At 39.8% G+C, this 18,495-nt stretch overlaps 1 protein-coding gene across 2 annotated transcripts in view; it reads right to left on the bottom strand.

Annotated features, from left to right (window-relative positions):
• Window positions 1-14,163, bottom strand: part of LOC109933836 (syntaxin-binding protein 1) — a 52,854-nt gene extending 38,691 nt beyond the window's left edge. The window contains exons 1-7 of one of the 2 annotated variants that reach the window (XM_048613523.1): window positions 14,097-14,163; window positions 11,611-11,692; window positions 7,068-7,144; window positions 5,468-5,546; window positions 4,693-4,796; window positions 1,878-2,026; window positions 70-154 (exon numbers count right to left, since the gene is read on the bottom strand). In XM_048613523.1, the coding sequence (XP_048469480.1) occupies window positions 70-154; window positions 1,878-2,026; window positions 4,693-4,796; window positions 5,468-5,546; window positions 7,068-7,144; window positions 11,611-11,692; window positions 14,097-14,141 (621 nt within the window). In that variant the 5' untranslated portion in view covers window positions 14,142-14,163. The remainder of the gene's footprint in view (window positions 1-69; window positions 155-1,877; window positions 2,027-4,692; window positions 4,797-5,467; window positions 5,547-7,067; window positions 7,145-11,610; window positions 11,693-14,096) is intronic. The other variant, XM_048613524.1, reaches the window with a different exon arrangement.
• Window positions 14,164-18,495: the final 4,332 nt, after the last annotated feature.

Below are 18,495 nucleotides of genomic sequence, written 5' to 3'. Positions count from 1 at the left end.
ACTGGATTTGACAGGTCGACACTGAAACCAAATGAGCTCTAACCATCTTGTTATGTGTGAAACACTTACTTCACCCATGGTTGGATCATCAGCTTTGTATGCATCGAGTTTATCTTGGACCAGCTGTGCAAGCATGGCATTTTCTTTATAATCCCTGGGAATGCAAAAGACAGCAAATTACTGGGAAAAATACCAGCACAATTTAGGAACAGGTTTTTAATCAATGACGTACTTCTCCATTATAAAGGATGACCCAACTATAAAACTTGAAAGTAGCAGGACTGTAGGTAGGAATTTGCACAACAAACATTGTACTGAACAGTAAATATTCTTAATGGCTGTGTCTCTCTTTTCTTGAAGCATGATACAAATTATATTAGATTTTATAGATTTTTACGCGCACGTGTGTGTGTGTGTGTGTGTGTGTGTTTGTGTGTGTGTGTGTCCCTTACAGAGCCTTGCACTACCAGGAGTGCAGTTGTGTCAATCAACTTATATTAAAATTAACAAACAAGACATTATGCTGGGTACATTGGCATCTCTGACTTGCATCCCTCTCACCCAAATCTCTGTGCCACTTTGTACAACCTACCAGATGACTCACCAAAGGGTGTATCCTGACTTTATGAAATCATATAAAATGCATGATAGTGAGTTGGCAGTCCAGTTTGGATCTCTCCAATGATATCACTGAGAAATAAAATTTGGGAAAGATGTAAAATGCGCTGCCAAATCCCTGTCACACAAGGCTGATAGTCACCTCACTGGGTGCTGATGAGCCACCCAGATCAATGAGATCCTGGCTGAATCTCTAATATGCACTATTAGTTTGTGAAAATTTATTAAAATTGCATTAATTCTCTAAAACTACTGGTATTGTTCCATTCATTTTATTCTTGTTTCCCTAGAAAGGAAAAATAAAAACATGTGGAATCCAAAGATTCATGTCCAATTTTGGCACATTGTATCATTCCAAATCTCTTCCTACTTTCATTCTGCTATACATCATTTCTTAGCCCTCAGGGTGACTGGAAAGCAAATTAGTGCTTTAAACTGTGCAACTGGTCAATCAGACAACACATGTGTGTGAGTATGTATGTGTATGTCATGTATCTGTTTGTATCTATGTGTAGGTCCGTATATAAGAGGATTGGATTGACCCTTTCTCTAAACCGTACGCCCATGATAGTGTTTGCCTCTTCTTATATCTTCCTATTGAGTGTGACAATATTGCATGACAATAAACTATGACTCAACATCGATACATCACAGCAGATCACACAGACTTTCTAATGAACTATAGCACTGATTCTCATGTAACTAAGATATCTGGAATTGGTTCAATGCACAAAGGTCTACACCTTTTATATGATTAATTCATTCTCTTGACATGAGAACATCCCATCGGCCACCAAGGCCACTCCTTCTGCATTGCATGTACAGTCTGTCATATACTGCAGATTTTGATGAAACTAACTGCATAAATACTCAATCCAATTCTCTTCCTACTTTCATTCTGCTATACATCATTTCTTAGCCCTCAGCGTGACTGGAAAGCGAATTAGTGCTTTACACGCTGCGACTGGTCAATTAGACAACACATGTGAGTGAGTATGTATGTGTATGTCATGTATCTGTTAATCAAGCACAGTTGTCCATCCACCTATCTCCTTTATTTAAGCATGGCCTGCTGCCCTTCAACAAGATTCAATCAACCCTTTCCTCTACTTCCAGTTCCATGAGAAATGTTACTTCCGAGGAGAGTCCCCTTTCCAATACAGTTTAGAGATTACATTACAGTGGTACTGCCCTCACTGTAGGAAGTGAGAGCCTTCAAGGAAAAAGAAGGGTCCGTGTCCTAAAAAATGTGCTCTCACCCCCTGTATCTGACCGCAGGATACTCTTTCAGTGTGGCACACAGAGTTGCAATCTGCTCCGCTAATCGTTCCATGAGAGGGTTTCGCAACTGTGTCTTGTGGGGGCTGTAAAAGCTCTGGAATGCATCTGGTACATCCAGTGAGTAAACCTGAAACGCAGAAAATAATTACTACAGTGCTAGTTTATTCATCACGCGTGCTCTAGTCTGCTCGATTATTCAACTTGCTCATGAATGGTACTGCAGAAGAGGTCTATAGGCATTAAAAAGCGATGGAATTCAATGCCCCTGTCTGTTGTTGATGACCTGCAAAATGCCAGTTGAGTCAGAGCAAGTGCATTTAGACTGTTCTCTGCACTATTCACTCCAAGCATGCTGCAATCAACTTCAAATACAAAATGACTCGATCCAAACAGATTTTTATTTAAAGCTGACCATTTTATTTCCTGTACTGTCTGTATTTAATTACCTGAAGAATTACAGAGCTAACCTATTTGAATGTAAGCCATTGTAGGAAGATTGAAAAAGACTGCAGTGTACAGAGTGCCATCTGTCTGTGATCATGTGACTGGTCTCTGAATCAAATTGGAAGAACCTTCTGTTTGACAGATGGGTCTTAAAATCCTCGGAACCGTGGCCCTCATTGGTCATCTGGCTGTAATCACTGATATTTGTTGCAACTCACCGTCCCTGAGTCACTCAGCAGAGTGAGACAGCCTTGCACTAAATTATACATGACATGGATTGTGAAAACAACTCAGCAGGGTTAAGGAGCATTAAGAGATTGAAGCAAATCCAGGAAATGCAGTGAGGCTGGTCCTCTAAGTTCAATTCCTGAACATTCCTGCTGCATTGGGGCACATTGTTTCCTACTAAACAATATCTATAACAAAATAAGAGTGGGCCTGAGTGTACTGGGTCAGTTGAAAGTGCATAGCAGAGTCATTCATATTTATTGTTAATTCATGACTTGTATCCATCCAAAACTCAATGCATGATCATTAACAATCCTTTCCTCATAAAAATTTACTTCATAAGAAACTTCCAGCCTGGCCAGTTCACAAAGTCAGCACATTTCTCCTTCTGAGTCCTGGGTTTAATGGGATAAGTTCCAATCTGAAAGGGGTTTACAGCCTGATGTCCAAACTGTTGACCCATTTCAGCTTATTTTCATAGAATCACAGAATCCCTACAGTGTGGAAACAGGCCCTTCAGCCCAATCAGTCCACACTGACCCTCAGACATCCCACCCAGACCCATCTCCCTATAACCCACCTAATCTACACATCCCTGAACACTGTGGCCAATCCACCTGGCCTGCACATCTTTGGACTGGGGGAGGAAACCAGAGCACCCAGAGGAAACCCACGCAGACACAGGGAGAATGTACAAACTCCTCACAGACAGTTGCCCAAGGGTGGAATTGAACCCGGGTCCCTGGCGCTTTGAGGCAGCAGTGCTAACCACTCTGCCACCGTGCCACCTCATTTTAATGTGGAAATGGAAGTTCAATGATTTAAGTAGCACCGTGACTGCTGTCTGATTTCAGAACATTTCAGTGGCGATGAAGCTAAATAGGACCCCCGAAGATAACAGCTGAATCGTGTCTGTAGGTCATGGACAAACAGGGGAGCTGCTCTGAGACTCTCAATAATAATCCAGCTGATTTAACTCAGTAGCAGCACTGTCCTGATCAGCAAGCTGCACAGTGATACCTTACAGTCTGATGCCTCATAGTTCCCCTGCCAATTGTAATGGAGACAGGGTTGTCTTCGTCACCTGAACATGCATCAGTTGATCACCTGAAAGTCAATAATCAAAGTCAAGTGATTGGAAAAGCTGGAATTTTTTAATCAAAAAAGGACAAAAAGTCAAGGAGAGACTGTGAGATATTTAATACCTTGAGGGGCTTTGTAAAAGCAAGAAAGAAGAAATCGTTCTGGTACGTAGATTGGCAACGAGATCACAAATTTAAACTAATTGGCAAAAAAACTCAAAGCAAAATGTGGAGACTTTTATTTTCAGATCAAAGATTGTTAAATCTGAAACACACAGTTGAAAGGGTGGTGGAATCAGAATCCATCAAAAGGAAACTGTGTAGACACTTGACGGTGATTGATTTGCAGTGTTATGGCATGGAAAGCTAGTGTGTGGGGTGAAATAGGACACTTCTGTCAAACTGGCAGTGTTGGCATCACAAGCTGAGTAATCTCCCTCCATGCTGTAGGATTCTGTAATTTTATAACACCAAGCCATTTTAAAAATTAGGAGATTTCAAATATCAAACGAAGAAGAGACATCAGCAAAGCAATGCAATGCAATATGGAGAGAAATTTCAGGTGCATCAACCAAAATCCCTAAGTACAGAGAGTGTGAACAGCTAGAAAGAGGAATTAAATGAAATTTAAAAAGCTAAGCTTTTTAAGCTGCGCCCACATTTGGCACAGAACAGCTCTTAATTTGTACTTTACGATTCCATCTCGGTGAGGATGAACAAGCTGGGATATACTTTATTGCAAGGCAGAACTTGAATTGTTTCGGTTAGGTGAGTATCATGGCATAAATAAACGTCTGGCAGCAATGTTATTTCCAATTAAACCTCAGCATATGGCAGGTAAATAGTTCTCTCCTTTCCCTCTCTCCTTCCTCTGTCACATTGACTACTGTTGCTCTGATACTGAAATTCAAGCTCTCCAAAATGTAAGGGTAATTAACAAATATTCTTTCATTTAAAAGTATCAAGAATTGCAATACTGGAAAATTTCTTCACACCAGCATTCCCCTAGCCCCAGCAGTTGTTGGATACAATGTCTTACCTGTGACTCATATGGAAGAAAGGCAATGTTGATCTCAGTAAGGGTTTTAATAACTTTTGATGTACGAGACTTTACCAGTTCATTAAACAATGGATCTGAACAAGCTGTGAAACATAAAGGCAAAAGTTCTTACTCTTCTCTTTTAAACAGCAGCATCAATGACAAAAAAAGCACAGATATAACTTAATGAGAAGTGTGACGGGGGTGTTTGCAGACAACCTCTATTTTCTGCAGTCTCCAGTCTTAAAATTTCTCCATAGTCTGGAATTTCAACAATAAACTAGGAAAAACAATACATTCACTCAGTACAACTTATTCCTTAAATGATCTAAATCATATGACTGCACTCATGTAGCATATTACTTAGCAATGATCACTTGCCTGGATCAATTTTTAGAACTTCCAATTTATCACTAATGATCTGGGTAATTGCTTCTTTACTGTGAAATAATTACTTTCTTCTACCATCTGTTTTCATGACCATTATATTGTAACAATGTCACAACAGCAGTCTATCAGTCACACATTTTAAGATTAATTGTAGCCAAGCATTAAGGCTTAGACAAACTCCCACAATGTTACACCAGGAAAGTTATTCTCAATACTCAATGACACATTAAGGTAACTGCTGTTTCAAAATACACAGCACCAGTCTGTCTAAGATGCTTGAGCCTTGTATCTAACCTCAAAGTTGACATTATCACCCTCAAAGCTCACAAGAAGAAGCATCTCACATAAGTAGAACACATGTCTCTTTAATCACATGTATACTCACAGTCGGTGAAGAAGACATGAGCTGCCCTGTACTTAGAGGAGGGGGCATCCTTAAAATCATTGATCAGCGCACGGACAGACTGCAAAGATAGAATCCCAATTAAGGAATGTTCATTTCAACAGAATGCCTGAACAAAATATCCACTAACCAAATAGCTGTTGTTCCATTTTTGCTGTTTATTGTAATACAAGGTTATTTTTACATATGAAGAGTTATGAAAATAAAGTTATGTTAGGGGTACAACTGTGTTGCAATTCCCTTCTGGCTTGTGGTAAGCTGAGAGTTAAGTGACTTTCAAACAGTGCTGCATTTCTCTCAACCTGCTGATAACAATTGTTTCTGATTGATAGAAGTGAGACAACCTGAAGGAGACAATAGCACAGGAGTTAAAACAAAAGGTAAAATCTGATACATTTCCTCCATCAACTGTAGGCATTGTATCATCAGGATTTCCAGTGTATAATTTTAATATATACTTGGGTTTGACAAAATGAATTCCCAATGTTAGCAGAGGTTTTCACCATTCTCATTTCATGTGACATTTATTCAGGTTATCTGGTATTTCCAAATCACTACCTTAATGAAAGGAGATTCTGCAACCTACTTTCTGTGTAACAAGACACATTCTCATCCCAACCTTAGTCCATATACCATGGAAACCATTATCTTCACTTTTATCACTTACAAATACAATTACTCTGGAACCTTTGTACCTGACTCCCAGTGCTCACCCTCCACTGCTCATATCTTATCCCATATCTTCACCTTCTCCCATATCATCAACCGAACTACATTCACTGCCAGTAACCCAAACTCAAAATGATCATTTTTATTCTTCTATAGCTTCTCTCTCTCTCTTTGGAATCTCCAGCAGCATTACAGGAACAAGCAAGAAAGGACCCCAAGATAGGTAATCTATAGCCACCCAGAGGAGCAGGCAAGAAAAGGACTCAAGACGAGCAGTCAGAGACAGAGCCAGATTCCAACAGATCAAGCAGTATTGGCTTGAACAGTCAAATGGTCTAAATCTGCTCCTACTTCTTATGTTCAAAAACACCACATCCAAAATTTCCATTTCTTTTTGCCAAATTTTTGTGCAACCACTTTCTTTTGTTTCATGACTGATGGCTGTTCCTTCAAATGCGACACAATCTGGCATTCCTTTCCTCAATCCCTTTGTACACCCACCTCAAAGCCCTTCAAACTCAGCTCCTTAACCACATTCCACAAACCTTCCATGTTCCGTTTCTACTCTGAGTCTAAAAAGGGTTTATGTTACCAAAGTGATATTAGTATGGCCTAACACCAGTGTTTTACCAGTGCAATGATGCAAGGAGGTTGGACAATCATATGATCTTATATCTTCAAAGAACTGTCTTTGTTTAATCAGGAATGGTTTGTAATCCATCAGAAGCTAATACTGTCATTGCCTCCAGCACTTCTTACGCGATAATTTAGTACTTGCAACAGCAAATCTCAATACATGGTGTAAGCATTGACATTGGTGACAAGTGGCTCGAAGCCAAAATGTTTGTCCTTCCATGGATCAGTGTTTGCATGTACTCCTCAATCTGTGAGATTGGTAAAAGCAATGACTTACTTCTTCAGAGGGTGTGATCAGGTAAACTGCTTCCAAACTGGGGAGCGGTTCTCTCCTTTTATTTATGTCTTCCACAACTTCACATAATTGCCATTAAAGCAGAAGAAAAAGAGATTCAATTGTTACCTCAGTCAGTAAAGACATTTGGCTAAACATGTGAACCCACCCACTGACCCCACAACATGTACCAGATCCACACCCCTCCACCCCCAAAACCAGGTAAGACTATTGTATGAGAAAAAGTTAATTTCAGATTTAACTAATTTTTGGTCAAAATTGCCACAGTTGAAAGATGTTCTTTTCATTCTTCTACACCAGACTGGACTTGAGGCCTTCAAAATAAATTATTGTGTCAATTATGGAGAACCAATATGGGTTCAGTTGGAGTAAACTCTCCAGTTTTGGGTACTACAATTTAGGAATGATGCGAGGGCATTCAAAAGAGTGCAAAAGGATTCATAAAAATAGTTCCAAAGATGAGGAATTTCCATTACATAGAGAGACTGAAGAAGCTGGGACTGTTCTCCTTGAAGAAGTCATTTCAGAGGAGATTTGATAAAAATATTCAAAATCATGAGGGACTGGATAGCATGTATAAGAGAAAACTGTTACCCTTGGCAGAGGATTGAGAAGCATAAGGCACAAATATAAAGAAATTGGCATAGGAAGCAATGGTGACTTGAGGAATAGCGTTTCTATACAGTGAGTGGTTAGGATCTGGAATACTCGACCTGACAGTGTGGGTGGAGACAGATTCAATTATGATCCATTTCCCCTTAGAATCCCATTATCTAAACAAGGAAAAATGTGCAGGGGCACGGGGAAAAGGCAACAGAGTGACAGGAAGTGAATTGCCCTGGCAGAGAGCCAGCCCAGAAACGTGGGCCCAATAGTCTCCTTCTGTGCTGTAACTATTCGATGGTTCTATGTCCGCATCGGCAAATGTCATGAATAGTAGCTTTTAAAAGATTTATTTGATTAAATAGTAGGTACCAACGCTTTATTACTTTGGAATTTCAATTATTTGCTTGTCAACATTTGTATTACAAATGTATTTCATTCCTTGTTCTTTCAAACACTTTCAATCAAGCTCAGCTGTTTGCTGCATACAGACCTTCTATTGAAAAAGAGATAGTAGGAACTGCAGATGCTGGAGAATCCGAGACAACAAGGTGCAGAGCTGGATGAACACAGCAGGCCAAGCAGCATCATAGGAGCAAAAAGGGGGACGTTTCGGGCCTAGACCCTTCATCATAGAAGACTGCCACTGCATCTCAGCTCACCTGTGAGTTCCTTAGCACAGCTGGTTTCACTGACTGACCCAAAATAATGCACTTACACAAGATGAGATTAATATATTGTCATGCCAAGAATCTCCCAACGAACAGGGAGAAATAGCTGAAAGGTTACTGTGCTTCATAATAGTTAGTAAAGATCAGAATGGGCATAACTTTGAATGTCACCTCTCAGACTGTTTTGCTAAAACTGATAGAGGAGGTGACATGACTTCAAAGAAGAGGGGTGAAAAATTAAACATGGAGCCCATGTGCCTCGAAATAAGTGGACAAATCATGTCTGTGACCGATTGCCAAAATAATTCATGGCCTTTAACTGGAGCTGAGAAAGAATCGGATTCTTCCCGTCACCGTTGTCAAATTCTTTACAGGCTCTAAAATACATGTGAATTAATTCTTTTATATTCTTAAATATTCTTTTAGAGTTGTTCTATACTTTTTTTCTTCTGCATATGCTTGGCTGTGTGAATGTGTTGTGACAAACATCTCCTCCAGTTTGATTACACAAATAAACCATATTTCTGATTTAACCCTGAAACAAAATTTGTTGCGCACCACTTTAAGAATTGGCCTTCACAAGCGGAAGATTTGGGGGAAAATGCCACAACCCATTTCAACAGAGTGAAAAGTAATTAAAATGCTTTGGACAGAAGGATATGGGGAGAAAGCAAGTTCAATTTATCTCTCTACCCTGTCTGTAACCCTTGTAGCAGAGTTCTTTGGCTGCAGGATCAAGCAGATTGAATCAAATAGCATTTGGGTAAAAAGAGGTTCACACTGAAAGGGCCCAGATTTTTTAGCAGCAATGACAGCAAATCTGGCAGCAACTCCGAAGTCTGTGCACATAGTTAAAAGTGAAAATCCCAAATTGCTGTCAGTCATTTTATGCTTCGTTGTTTTATGTGTCTGGTACTGAAGTTCTTGCAGACTGCAATCAATCTGGTCACTTAAAGTGTTTTGACAATTCAGTTGTCACTAACAATGGCAGTTGTATTCAAGCAGATGTGCAGTATTCATTTACCTGAACCATACATGAAATCCAAGAGTTAAATTACAAGGAGAGATTGCATTAACTAGAGCTTCCCTGAACTTTCTTGAGTTAAGACAGTTATGGGGTGTTTTGACCACTAGTTAGGAGGTCTAGGACCAGGGACCATTGTCTAACAATTGACACCAAATCTTTCAGGAGTAAAATTAGAAAAGACTTTTACAGTACACATAATCAGGTGGTACATGTTTGGAACTCCCACAAATAGCAAACGATGCAAGACCAATTGTTAACTTTAAATCTGAGATCGATAGTTTAATTTTTAACCAACTGATGGATATTGAGCAACGGCTGGTAGATGGGGTTATGTAGATTAGCCATGATCTAATTGGTTGGTAGAACAAGTTTGAGGAACTAAATGGCCTTCTTCTATTTCCATCCTCTTAAAAAGAACTTGCATTTATATAGTGCCTGTCACCACTTCAGGATGTCTCTACGTGATTTACATCCAGTGAAGTCCTTTTAAAGGGACCTGATGTAAGAAATGTTATAACCAATTTATACTCACAACAAGATCTCACAACAGCTGTGCGATAATGACCAGATACCCTTTGTAAGTGACATTGGTGAAGAGAGAAGTATTAGTCGAAGATTAATGTGTAGGAATATCCCAGCTTTTTTTCACAATAGTGTCATGGAATCTATGAATGTTTTGGTGTCTGATCCAGAAGCAAACACCTCTAACAAAGCAGCAAATCCCACTCCTCACCCAGTTACTTCACAGAAGTATTAGTCAAGAGATTGTGTCCAAGTTGCTGGGCTGGGACTTGAGTGTCCAACTTTCTGAATTAATGTAGCAGAGCACACTACCATTAAGTCATAGCTGTTGCCTGAAGATCTTTGCTTGCCCTGAAACTACTCAAAGCTCAATAATTAACTGCTGATTTCTCATTTTCTTGCTTATTGTTAAGTTAGTGAAGCTTTGAAATAAAGAAAATGTACTCCACAGTTCACAGGACAGTTACAAACTTTCAAGAAAGAGGGAATGCATCTGTTGCAAGGATTTCAAAACCATTTTGTAGGAAACATAATGTAGAAGGACAACTTTGCACAGAAGTTACCTATAGACATAGAAGATAGGAGCAGGAGGAGGCCATTCAGCCCTTCTGCCTGCTCCGCCATTCTTCATGATCATGGCTGATCATCCAACTCAATACCCTAATCCTGCTTTCTCCCCATAAACTTTGGTCCCATTCACACCAAGTGCTGTATCTAGTTGCCTCTTTAATACATTCAATGTTTTGGCATCAACTACTTCCTGTGGTAATGAATTCCACAGGCTCATCACTCTCTGGGTGAAAAAATGTCTTCTCATCTCCATCCTAAATGGTCTACCCCGAAACCTCGCACTGTGACCCCTAGTTCTGGACACACCCACCATCAGGAACATCCTCCCTGCATCTACCCTGTCCAGTCCTGTTAGAATTTTATAGGTCTCTTATGAGATCCCCCCTCAATAGTCTGAACTCCAGCAAAAAAAATCCTAACCTAGTCAGTCTCTCCTCATACGTCAGACCTGCCATCCCCGGAATTAGCTTAGTAAACCTTCACTGCACTCCCTCGAGAGCAAGAGCATCCTTCCTCAGAAAAGGAGGACAAAACTGCACACAATATTCTAGGTGTGGTCTCACCAAGGCCTTGTATAACTGCAACCTGCTCCTGTACTCGAAACCTCTTGCAATGAAGACCAACATACCATTTACCTTCTTTACCGCCTGCTGCACCTGCATGCTTACCTTCAGCAACTGGTGCACAAGGACACCCAGGTCCCATTGCACACTCCCCTCTCCCAATTAACAGCCATTCAGGTAGTAATCTGCCTTCTTGTTTTTGCTTCCAAAGTGAATAACCTCACATTTATCCAAATTATACTGCATCTACCATTGATTTGCCTACTCACCCAACCTGCTGAGATCATGCTGAAGGATCTCTGCATCCTCATCACAGTTCACCCTTCCACCCAACTCAGTATCACCTGCAAACTTGAAGATATTACATTTTGTTCCCTCATCCGAATCATTAATACATACTGTTAATAGCTGGGGTCCCAGCACCGATCCCTGTGGCACCCCACCTTTTACTGCCTGCCAATTTGAAAAGGACCCATTAATTCCTACTCTTTGTTTCTTCTCTGCCAACCAGTTTCCTATCCATCTAAGGCAAATCACCCTGGTTTTAAAGCTAAAAATGAAATACTCACTTGTGACACCCTCTGTCATAATATCAGTCATCTTGCAACAGGACGACAGCATTCGCATGCTGAGCTGATCCACCACGAGCACCTAGTAAAATACCAAATATAACCATCACGTCAGAACAAGTAATACTGTTTTTAAGGGAAATTCTCTGGTGTCCTTATTAGTCATCAAGCTGCTTTACAGCTTACTAGATTCTGTCATTTTCAGATAACAAACAATGAGACTTGTTTCATGAATGAAGACCTTGTTCTCACAAGTGGCAAAGGAAAAGAGAATTGAGAATTTCGTATTGCAACATGGCACATGGTGCTTTGGTGAATCTCCTTTCACCGTGGAACGGGTAGCAATAATTAGATTAATGACCTGTTCTCTACGAAGTGCAGGAGACAAGCAAAGCTCTCAGAATAATGCTCAGTTCTGTCATCCATTTGCAAAACAAAAGCTCAGCATCTTTGTTAAACACTGTGACAAACTACTTTGCTTTGGATGTATTTTTGAGATTAATTGGAATTATAGCAAATTCTAACATTCCATGGAATTGGAGTTTTTTATTTAGGGAATGTCTCCTTTGCAACTTGTAGTACAGCTCAGAGCCTGATATTGAGGTTTCTTCTTTCTCACCCAATTTCATACAGGAAACCTTTGATAGATCTCCTTTATCCATGTGGAAAATGTAACTGTCCAAATCTTCCCTTTCCAAAATTATTTGTTGATTTCCCTACTCAAATTAAATTATCTAACAAATAAATACGTTGATTGACTGGCTTTTGCTCTCAGTTAGACAAAAGGAAGTTTTTATCCCTTTCTGTTGAATTCCTCTAGGATTCTAAATTGAATCAGAATTCAGTGCAGGCGTTGATTGGAGAACAAGGCAAATTTACACTTGGCCAAGAAATTAAGAACCAAATAAAAGCACAATATGCTGGAGAAACTTAGCAGGTCTGATAGCATCTGTGGAGACAGAAATAAAGTTAACATTTCCAGTTCAAAGACACTTCTTCAGAATTTCAGACTACACCAGTTCCAAAGAAGAGTCTTTGGATTGGAAATATTAACTCTGTTTCTCTCTCCACGGATGCCACCAGACCTACTGAGTTTCTCCTGTATTTTCAGTTTTATTTCAAGTTTTGAGCATCCACAGTATTTCATATTTATTAAAGATCCAATTTCACTTTTAAATCCCTATTTTCTCTCTTTTGCAATATAGGTGGTACAAATTAATTGAATTCATATTTTATCCAGTAAGACCAAAAGGCAAAATTCCTGAGTTTCTCGAATCTGTCCTCAGATATTAGACACCAGAGACCAGCCTTATTTGTCCTGCGCTTCCCTGACCAAAACTAGACATAATACTTCAGAAGAAGTCTCCCCAGAGCTCTGCTCAATTTCAGTACTGTTTGCTCTGATATGTATCTTTCTGCATTGGATATTATTTAATATTTTACTTAATTTATTAATTATTGCTCTCCAGTGCATAATATTAATTAAAATTAAATGCTGTAAATTCAGAATTAAGGTATGCAAACCTCTACTCTGGATTTTCGGATGTGTTCCTACGTGCAAACATGCAAATTTCAATAAAGAAAGATCCTTCATCCATCCAAGCAAATTGCATTAGGTACTCCCTATGCAAAGAGCCATGTAATCCCAAGGGGTTAGGGAAGACCACTATGAGGCATTGTCTCCCTGGTGTTGCTGAGGCTACTAATAACTATCCGATTGGGTTGTCAGCTCTTGTTGACCCACCATCCTGAACTGCACAGTGGTGGCCTCTTTACTTACTGTTGCTGGCAATTTCCAGCACCATGTTCTGCCTATGCCAATGGGAATCATATCCTGCTTTTAGTCCCAGCAGTGAAACATCCAGACAAAAGGAAAAATTCACTTCCTTGTACTGCAGAAGCTCCCTGATCTCTGCTGCCTGGGTGATAAGAGACAGCATTTTTTAGGAGCACTTTTGAGCTTGTATTTCATGCTGGTGGAACTATTTTGCCATGGGTTTCTTGGTTCTGCCTTCCCATCCTTTATGAACAGTAAAACTAGACGAACATCCTAAATAAAAACCGAAAGAATTGCAGATGCTGTAAATCAGCAACAAAAGGGTCACTGGACCTGAAACGTTAACTCTGTTGTGTAGATGAACATCCTTCCAGTCCAAAGGAACTGTATCTCCAGCAAGCTGTTACAGAAATGAGCAATAATCTTGCAAGGAATATAATCAATTCTTCAGGCTCTAGTTGTGTGAATGTTAGCTGGAGTTGGCTGCCTGGTCTATTTTGAGATCACTTATTCTATCTAAGAGGTTATCTTTATCAATATGATCATTTTCAATTGACATTCAATGTCACTTATATCCTGTCTTGCAAAGCACTGCAACAGGATATTAACAGTTTAACACGAGCAACTTTTTTGATCCTTTTGCTCATTAAACTCCTTGACTCAAAAACATCAACACCAGAATACCATCAGGAGATGGAGAGATTTTTACCTTCCATTCACCCTTCTTCTTCACCTTCTTGATGACATCATTCATAATTTCTGCAATCAAAAATAAATCTGCATTAACTTTCAAACCAGCAGAAGAAATATTTTGAATACTTAATTGAATGCAACATTCCCAAGTAGGCACAGTGCAGATAATTCTGATCTTGTTTGAAAGTGTAAAATGGGTAATGGTGAATTGGCTGTTATTTTTACATCCCTCCCAATTTGCCTTTCCACTGATCTAACAATGTGCAAATTTTAGGTTCCAGTTCAATATCTAGTTTTTTTTTGCAGACTGTATGTGGTAAATGTGTGGTGATATTATAGGGTGGCAGGGTGACTCAACGGTTAGCACTACTGCCTCACGGTGCCAGAAACCTGGGTTCAATTCCACCCTCGGGCGACTGTCTGTGTGGAGTTTGCACGTTCTCCCTGTGTCTGCATGGATTTTCTCCCACAGTCCAAAGATGTGCAGGCTAAGTGGGTTGGCCATGCTAAGTTGCCCATAGTGTTCAGGGATGTGTGGATTATAGGGGGATGCATCTGGGTGGGATGCTTTGAGGGTTGGTGTGGACTTGTTGGGCCAAAGGGCCTGTTTCCACACTGTAGGGACCCTATGGTTATATTATGTCTCATTGTCAGTGTGTCAATATAACTTTAAAAGACACACCCGTGATATTATCCCTGAGGGTGTGACCTGAGGGTATAAAGTCTTCGATGATGTCTTACTTGGAATTACGTGAAGCCTGACATTGTCATGGAAGTATACCTGCTCTTTTGTCACCATATAGCTAAATACTATCCCAGGCACATCTGCCTATAATAGCCAACTGCAATAAATGTCTGTCAAATATTTCAATATCATGCAATCTACTCCTAGTTTCTTGTGTTACATGCAACAATGTAAGTTTTGCAGTATCGGGTAAAATAACCTTCTGAATACAAACCCACATCAGGTTCAATACTTTTATATGGAGCGGCTAACTTTGCATGGGACTGTTAAGTCCTAGTATCCATCATTCCTAAGGGACTTCCAAAAAAACTGAGCAATAATGGGTTACTTTTGAAATAAACTCCATGTTTACCTGTGAGCAATTTAACCAATGACTTATACACATGCAGGCAACAGATAGCAAATGAGCTGGAGGATGCGATCATATGTTTTCTGGAGGGAGGAATGTTAACCAAGACACAACATCCAACAGGCAGCACTCTGAATACACAGCACTACCTGTAAAACTGGATAGATATCGTATCTGTAATTACACACTGAAGGCTTTATCAGAGCTTACAACCACATCTCAGAGACCAAAGTGATAACACTTGAGGCAAACTAAAGATAAATAGAGATGTGTAAGTTTTATTACCATTGGTGAAAAATTACACAAAATTGAATGGCATTTTACATGTAGAAATTGGGGCTGTTACTGAATTGTGCATGCATAAAATCTGGCATGATTATGTTGAGTTGCAAATCTGACACCCACGCACTGCTTTCCCATAATATGGTAGTCAGTAGGTGCTGAAATCAGCAGCCCTCTCACCCTTTAAAAAAGACACTTTCAATGGGCAACTGAGCTCATTCGCAAGCCACCATATCCGAATATTACACTTCCCACATGATTGGCAGCGAAAGGCAGGTGAGAATGAATAAGCCACTTTTTTCACCAACCAAGGTGCCCTTTGCACATTGGCTTACACCACCCAAGATGGTGTCATGTGCCAATCATCTTGGCCTCCAAAGCCCATGCCCCTCCACTCTCTCCCTAGAATGCCCAATCGGATTCAGTCCAAAAATACCCAAGTTTGGGATCCACGTTATCTTCCCAGTGAAATTGCTTGTAGTGCCATCAGCAGCCACTACTGAGTTCAGGCACCAGTGAGACTGCAAGAACCACGGGGAAATCACAGTGGCAAATAGCTCTCAAGGCTTGGGAAAAGGGGCAGAAGTCCCATGCTGAACTTGTTAAGGCTGCCGACAGCATAATTTCATTCAAGGGCAGTTCTTTTTAAAGTCTGTCATCTTTTCTCATAGGGATGGGGAAGTGAGCAATACACTGACTTCTGTAAAAAAAAACAATCCACTGTTCTCCTTCATGTAAAAATAGTCTTCAAAACACTGCAACATATCTTTACGTTGTAGTTTAAAGGTGTCCACCATGATTATGAGGCTTTAGGAGGAAGATTCACCTTTTAATATTATCACAATGATTTGTAAAAGTGAAGATGTATTTCATCGAGCTTTATTGAGCATTAATGAGTTTTGCAAGTATAATGGATGGCAAAAAGGTTTGGTGCCCAATAACACTTTCCATCTCAGTGTGAGGAGGACATCATTCTCTGTTATTTGAACAAAAGTGCTCTTTATACGTGTATTTAAGTTAGATGACATCAGATATAAACAAAGATTTTCCTCATTATTTCTCGGAAATTATTTAACCATAAACAACTTTCTTGCCAAGTTAATTCTATGTTTATTGCTGCAATTTTAAAAGTCCAATGCAATCCAGATTGAATCTGATGTTTCAAATTAATTTTCAAGAAATCCCTGGGCGTGCAGAGAAGGCAAATGAATTATGTTACATCAGCTTTGAGGGCAAGTTCGAAAGAATAATGAATTATTAGAATAATTTTAAATAGATACTGAAAGGTGAAGCCTTTGAAATTGAAGGGTTCTTTGAATGTGGTTGAACAAGATCAAACATGCTGTTCCCTTTTAAAGAACTGAAAATTTGATTAAGTTTGGACTCTGGGGGACTCGTGATGACTGCTAAGCTCACACATGAAGAAAGAATACAACTTTTACAACCTCAAGATATCTCAAAGCACTTTACAGCCAATGATTTACACCTGAAATGTAGTTGCTGCTGTTATATGGGAAATATCGTTGTTCTGTACACAGCAAAATCTCACAAACAGCGATATGATAATCAGATACTCTGTTTTAGAGATTGGTTGCAGCATAAAATATCGCTTAAAGGTATTAAGCGGGTTGACCACTCTGCTTTTTTTCGAAATGGTGCTGTGGCACCTTTGATGACCACCAGAGTGGATAAACATCCAAACAAAAGGCAGCACCTCCAGCAAAGCAGCACTCTCTCAGTATTACACTGAGAAGACCTAGATTTGGCTCTCACGTTTCAGAAAGTGGAATTGAACCCAAAAAAACTTATGACTTGGTACAGGGAGGTGCTTTTAACTGAACCATGGCTGACACACGGCCATATTTGTAAAGAAGGAGCCTTGGGGGTGCGTTGGCGGGGGTGGGGAGAGGTGGTTGAAATGCTAAGTGACCAGAGTTCTGTAAGTATTGAAGACCACATCAGAATCGAGGCAATATCAAATTATGTCACTTAGATCCAGCACTCAGGGCTCACTATGGAATCCTTGCATATCTATCAACCAGCGTATCAACAGAAAACATTTGAGAACGTGACAAATATGCGGAGCTTTGTCAACTAAGTGTTGAACCTCAGCTTTGCCTGGAGTGTGTTTTTTTTCCCTGTTACACAAGTATAAGAAATCTTCACTATCCAATTCTTTTGTATTGCATAGAAAACAAAGTAGATTTTTTTTCAGAGATGGGCCGCAGGACTTTTATGGTGTGTACAAGATCCAAGAACAATGTTCAATGGAAAGACGTGTATCATAATTGGTGTGAACTGGCACTGACAACAGACAGAGCACTTGTCTCCCTTTTAAACTCAGAGGCCAGAATCTTTGCTTTTTCCTCCAACTGTGAAGGATAAGATTGTTAGTGTATGCTGGGGGAAGCAGGAGAGTATATGGTAGCTAAACAGCTGCCTGTCCACAATTGCAATGATGTCAGATACAGGTGATTTTTGCAAACTCATGAATTACTTTGGAACAATCCATGTCTTATATTAGACAACAAGGTGATTTTCATTTTCTGAAGAAGGGTCTAGACCCGAAATGTCAGCTTTCCTGCTCCTCTGATGCTGCTTGGCCTGCTGTGTTCATCCAGCTCTACACCTTGTTGTATCAGATTCTCCAGCATCGCCAGTTCCTACTATCTCCATGTCTTATATTGTCATGTTTGGCAAACAAAAGGAAGAGCAAACATCTGTAAAATAGTTATTCTGTTGTAGAAAAACCCAAACTGATCATTTCAACTCGGCCCTCAGATATCTGTCATGTGAAACTAAACACAACTGGTAAAAAGCAAAAGCTTCAGGTTCTCTGATCCAACGTTGGAATGCTGTGTATCATAGCCTAAGAAATCCATCACAAATCACCTATAGATTCATACCTGCTTAATGCTTGGCTAGGACTTGATGATCATCATTCCCAAGTTCAAATTCTCCTAGCTTTGTGTGTTAAATGATCATCCAGTATTAGAAAAATTTCCAGTGCTTTACAGTAACATGGGTTGTTGAAATGGT

The sequence above is a fragment of the Rhincodon typus genome, chromosome 28, assembly GCF_021869965.1.
Source record: "Rhincodon typus isolate 14 chromosome 28, sRhiTyp1.1, whole genome shotgun sequence".
NCBI lineage: Eukaryota > Metazoa > Chordata > Chondrichthyes > Orectolobiformes > Rhincodontidae > Rhincodon > Rhincodon typus.
This window is presented reverse-complemented; position numbering and strand designations above follow the sequence as displayed.